At 29.5% G+C, this 4,543-nt stretch overlaps 1 protein-coding gene across 1 annotated transcript; it reads left to right on the top strand.

Annotated features, from left to right (window-relative positions):
- The first annotated feature begins 862 nt into the window (after positions 1-862).
- On the top strand, positions 863-1,252 carry LOC117175543. The gene has a single exon (XM_033365252.1). The coding sequence runs from the start codon at positions 863-865 to the stop codon at positions 1,250-1,252; it is 390 nt and encodes a 129-aa protein (XP_033221143.1).
- The last annotated feature ends 3,291 nt before the right edge of the window (positions 1,253-4,543 follow it).

Raw genomic sequence — 4,543 nt, 5'->3', positions numbered from 1 at the left:
CAGTGCCTACAAGTGTGCCTACTGGCCGCTAGATTGCAATACCGGTTTCATATGTATACACCTGGTATATCTTTTTCTTCACTATCCTAACTCTTCCACGACCTTTTCTCCTTATTTCTTCTTCCAAGTCTGACATTAATAAATTAAATAAAAGCGGGCTTTTTACCATAACTTTTTCTATTTTTCCTCGGTCTAATGAGTCAAACGCCGCCTTTAAGTCCACGAACATTGCTATCATTGCCCGTTTTTCATTTCTGATTCGGTGACTCGATCATTTTTTCTTCAAACTGTATCTTCAATCCCTCCGACAAAATAGTTACATATACTTTACACAGTGTTGGCATTAGCGTCACCCCCTATAATCTTTTACCTCCTCTCCTTTGCCTTTCTTTACTATTGGTATATCTACTCCTTCTTTCCATGACTCTGACCACGTCTCTCCTCTCTATACTCTATTACATATTATCCATGCCCATTCATATAGTTCCTTCCCTCCATATTACCATATTTCATTTGGAATCTCATCTATAACAGGTGCCTTCCAGTCCATCATTATTCCTGAAACCTTAACTATTTCTTCCCTTGTATGTCCTCATTCTTATCTCTTTCTCTACCACATTTTCGTCCCTTTATAACTTTTCTCTCTACTCCTCCTAGCAAATCCAAAAAGATTTTTTCCATTCTACCATTTCAATAACTTGGCTTACTCTTTTTCTTTCTCTATTCACTACCTTCCATATCTCTTCTTCCGTCCTAGCCTTCTCCGCCTCTTTCTCAGACCTTTTATTCTCTTTTCTTCTATTTGATAACACAACTCAGAATAATCTTTTCTGTCCCCTATATTCAAGTCAAGCTTAGAGCGATGTTTTTAGCAGCTTCAAAGGAGTTAACCCTTTTAACTTCGTGTCTGACTTCGCATGGCACAGAATGGCGATTCAATCCACCAGGTGCGCCGCACTTTGGAGGAATTTGGAATGCAGCAGTGAAGTCAGCAAAACACCACCTTCAGCGAGTCATCGAGGATACTACACTCACATATGAAGAAATGAACACAGTTCTGGTTCAGGTAGAGGCCTGTTTGAATTCAAGACCTCTTCAGTCTATGTCCGATGATCCTGATGATCTAACGGCTCTTACCCCAGGTCCTTTTTTGATTGGAGAATCTCTCAACAGTATCCCTGAGCCAAGGTACATTGAAATTACCTCAAATCGCTTATCTCGATGGCAATTGTTACAGGAAATGCCATGGTGATCTCGCTTTTATCCGTAATAAAAATTCACCACCAACAAAGTGGCCTTTAGGTCGTGTCGTTGAGCTTCATCCCACTTCTGATGGTCTTTGTCGCGTTGTGTTTTTTCGCACTGCGAGTGGTTTGTTTAAACGCCCTACAGTAAAATTGTGGCTTTGACCAAAAGTGAAAGACAATGCTGATCTCGTCTTAACGTGTCGTATAGTATATTTTCAGTTGTTTTATCTGAAGGTTTGAACTTATTTATTTCTGTCTTGTTCTTTTATGAAAGTTTTAACTACTTATTTATTGAAATGGTCGTCAGAAACTTGTGATCGGTTTTCTTCTTGAAAATTATAATTTTTTTATTGTCATTATAAAATATTTGTATTTTGGATTATATGTGTGAATCTTTTTTCTAATTTTGTCCCAACAAAGTAGGCGGAATGTTTGGCATTGACTGTCATATTTTATTAATTACATTGTTTTATTTTAATTTCGCTCATTTAACATCGACTTCACCATTTAGACTCTAATTTTACATTTTTAAATTTTAATGGACCTCTAATTTTAAAGTGTTATCGATTTCTTCTCTCAATATTATTCTTCTATCGTTGAGTCATATGCATTCAATGAGTGGGAACTTTGTGTACCTTCTGCAAGGTAATGTTATTCGTCGTCAAAGCGTTAAATTGAGAACTGGTCTCGTCGTTTCGGTAGAAAACTTCGAAATAATAATTGTGTATTAGATTTTACATTATTTAATATATACGGACTTAATTTTTAGAGCAACTTTTAATATTAAAAAAATTGTGTTGTATTCTTCATCTAAGTGACCCGTCCTTGAACGTATTTGTCGTTAAAAAAGTTTGAAAAAATTACGTCTTTTTTTCAAATAAACTTCTCTCGCTCGCGAACAATTCATATTAATATACATATTTTTATGACTTTTTCTTTTTTAAATAATTAGTAATAGTTACTCTTATTTTTTATTTTTTTTTGTTTATTTGGAAACAGCATCAAGTTTTTAATAATCTTTGCTTTTTCTTAATGCAATTCAATGAAAAAGTCACACCTAAAATATTTCAAATCTTTTACAATCTCATACTACATTATTTAAATCAATTGAAAATGCCTTGGAATCTATTAAAATATCCTGGAATATATCAAATGCTTCAAAATCTCATATTAAATTACTGTAATCAATTAAAAAATTCCTTGGAATCTTTTAAAATTCTCTCAAATTTTTCAAATCCTTCAAAATCTTTTGAAATACCTAGAACTCTTTTTAAATATTTCAAAAGTACTTTGGAATTTTTAAAAATAACCCTTCTAAATTTTTTTCATTCTTTGAAATTCCTTTAAATTATAAAAGTAAATCAAAAACTCCTTGACATCTTCTAAAACATCCTCATTTATTTAAAATCTTTTGAAATCTCTTGCAATTTTTGAAAGCTTCAGATTAAAAGTTAGAAAACACAAAAATTTCAAAACGTCAAATATGGAAATGTTAGTAGATAAGAGTTTTGAAAATGGGATCAATAAGAATTCAAAGCTTTCGAAATTTTATTTTTTTTAAATTTTCTATTATAATATATGAATAATTTTCAACTCGGTGGGATTCAAGTCTTCAAAATTTGAATTGTAAACTTGGAAGTTAATTTACAAACAATTACTAATAATAAATAAATTGAAAGCTGTAAAAATTCAAAAGTATGTTTTTCGAATATGAATATACAATTTTATAATTATATACAAAAATCGGAGTAGAAATAGTTAAACTTTAACTCGAGTAATTTCGAATAAAACTTTAATTGAATAGTTTAACTAATCTACAAACATGTCAATATTTAACGTTTTGCAATTTTTCTCCTTTCTGAATTTCAATCTGAAGCTTTAAAGATTTCAAAAGATTCTTAAGGAATTTTAAATATTTGAGGATGTTTTAAAAGATGTCGAGGAATTTTCAATTTATTTTTGTAATTTGAAAGAATTTCAAGGAATTAGAAAAAAGTTTGAAGGGTTATTTTAAAAAAGTTTGAAAGTAGTTTAAAAATCTTTTTAAAAAGTGCAAGGTATGTCCAAATATTGAGAAGGAATGCCAATATTTGAGAGTATTTAAGAGTTTTCCAAGAAATTTGCAATTAGTTACGGTAATTTAATATGGGATTTTGAAAGATTTGATACATTTTAGTATATTTGATTAAATTTCAAGGAATTTTCAATTGTTTTTAATAATGTAGTATGAGATTTTAACAGGTTTGAAACAGTATAGGGTATTTTTAAAATTTCAATGAATTTTCAAGAGTTTTGAAAACTTTCAAGAGATTTCAAAAGATTTTAAAGGATTTTAAATATTTGAGGATATTTAAAAAGATGTCACAGAATTTTCAATTAGTTTTTATAATTTAAAGGAATTTCAAAAAATGCTTACAATTTTAGCAGTTATTTAAAAAAATTCCTGAGTACTTTAGAAGTCTTTAAAAGGTGTCAAGGTGTTTCAAAAGATTTTAAAGGTTTCGCTATGTTTGATAGTATTTTAAAAGGTTCCAAGGAATTTTTTATTGATTACAGTAATTTAGTATGAGATTTTAAAGGATTTGCTATATCTTAGGATATTTTAATAGATTCCATGGAATTTTCCATTGATTCTTATAATTTAGAATAAGATTTTAAAGGATTTGAAATATTTCAGGGTATTTTTAAAATTGCAAGGAATTTTCAAGAGTTTTGAAAAGTTCCAAGAGATTATAAAGGATTTGAAATATTTTAGGATGTTTTAAAACATTCCAAGAAATTTTAAATTAATTTCAATAATTTAAAGCGATTCGAAATTTAAAAAATTAGTTTTTTTTGTTGATGATTCATCAATTCAGTTGAAAAAATTTGTTTCCTGAAAAATAAACTATTTTGTAGAAAATTCTTTTTGTTTTTGTTAAAAAATTAATTTTGTTAACTACGAGAAAATAATGTTTTTTGTCGAAAATTTAATCATGATTAAGGGAGTTCATTCAATCCAACTTTGAATTTTTTTTAAATAGGTGCGTCACTGATTCCATATATAATTTTTCCGAAGAATTTGTGAACGAAAGAAAGAAAAATTGTCGAATATCCGGGGTTGAGCGAGATCCTCGGATCAATAAATGTTGAAAAATCAACAAATTTGTTGAGGAAATGATTATTTCCCTTACAAATACTAATTTGGCGAAAGATAGAAACCAGCGGGTAGCAGATGGCAGCATTTGAACGATTATAATTGTTTGCTAATTTATTCTTTTCTCACAATTCTGACATAATAGAAGAATTCTAGAGAC

Source organism: Belonocnema kinseyi, chromosome 6 (genome assembly GCF_010883055.1).
Source record: "Belonocnema kinseyi isolate 2016_QV_RU_SX_M_011 chromosome 6, B_treatae_v1, whole genome shotgun sequence".
Lineage (NCBI taxonomy): Eukaryota > Metazoa > Arthropoda > Insecta > Hymenoptera > Cynipidae > Belonocnema > Belonocnema kinseyi.
This window is presented reverse-complemented; position numbering and strand designations above follow the sequence as displayed.

Bases quoted from the DNA above. Each gene is read 5' to 3' on its own strand.
- LOC117175543 (XM_033365252.1), top strand. From the start codon at position 863: ATGTTTTTAGCAGCTTCAAAGGAGTTAACCCTTTTAACTTCGTGTCTG.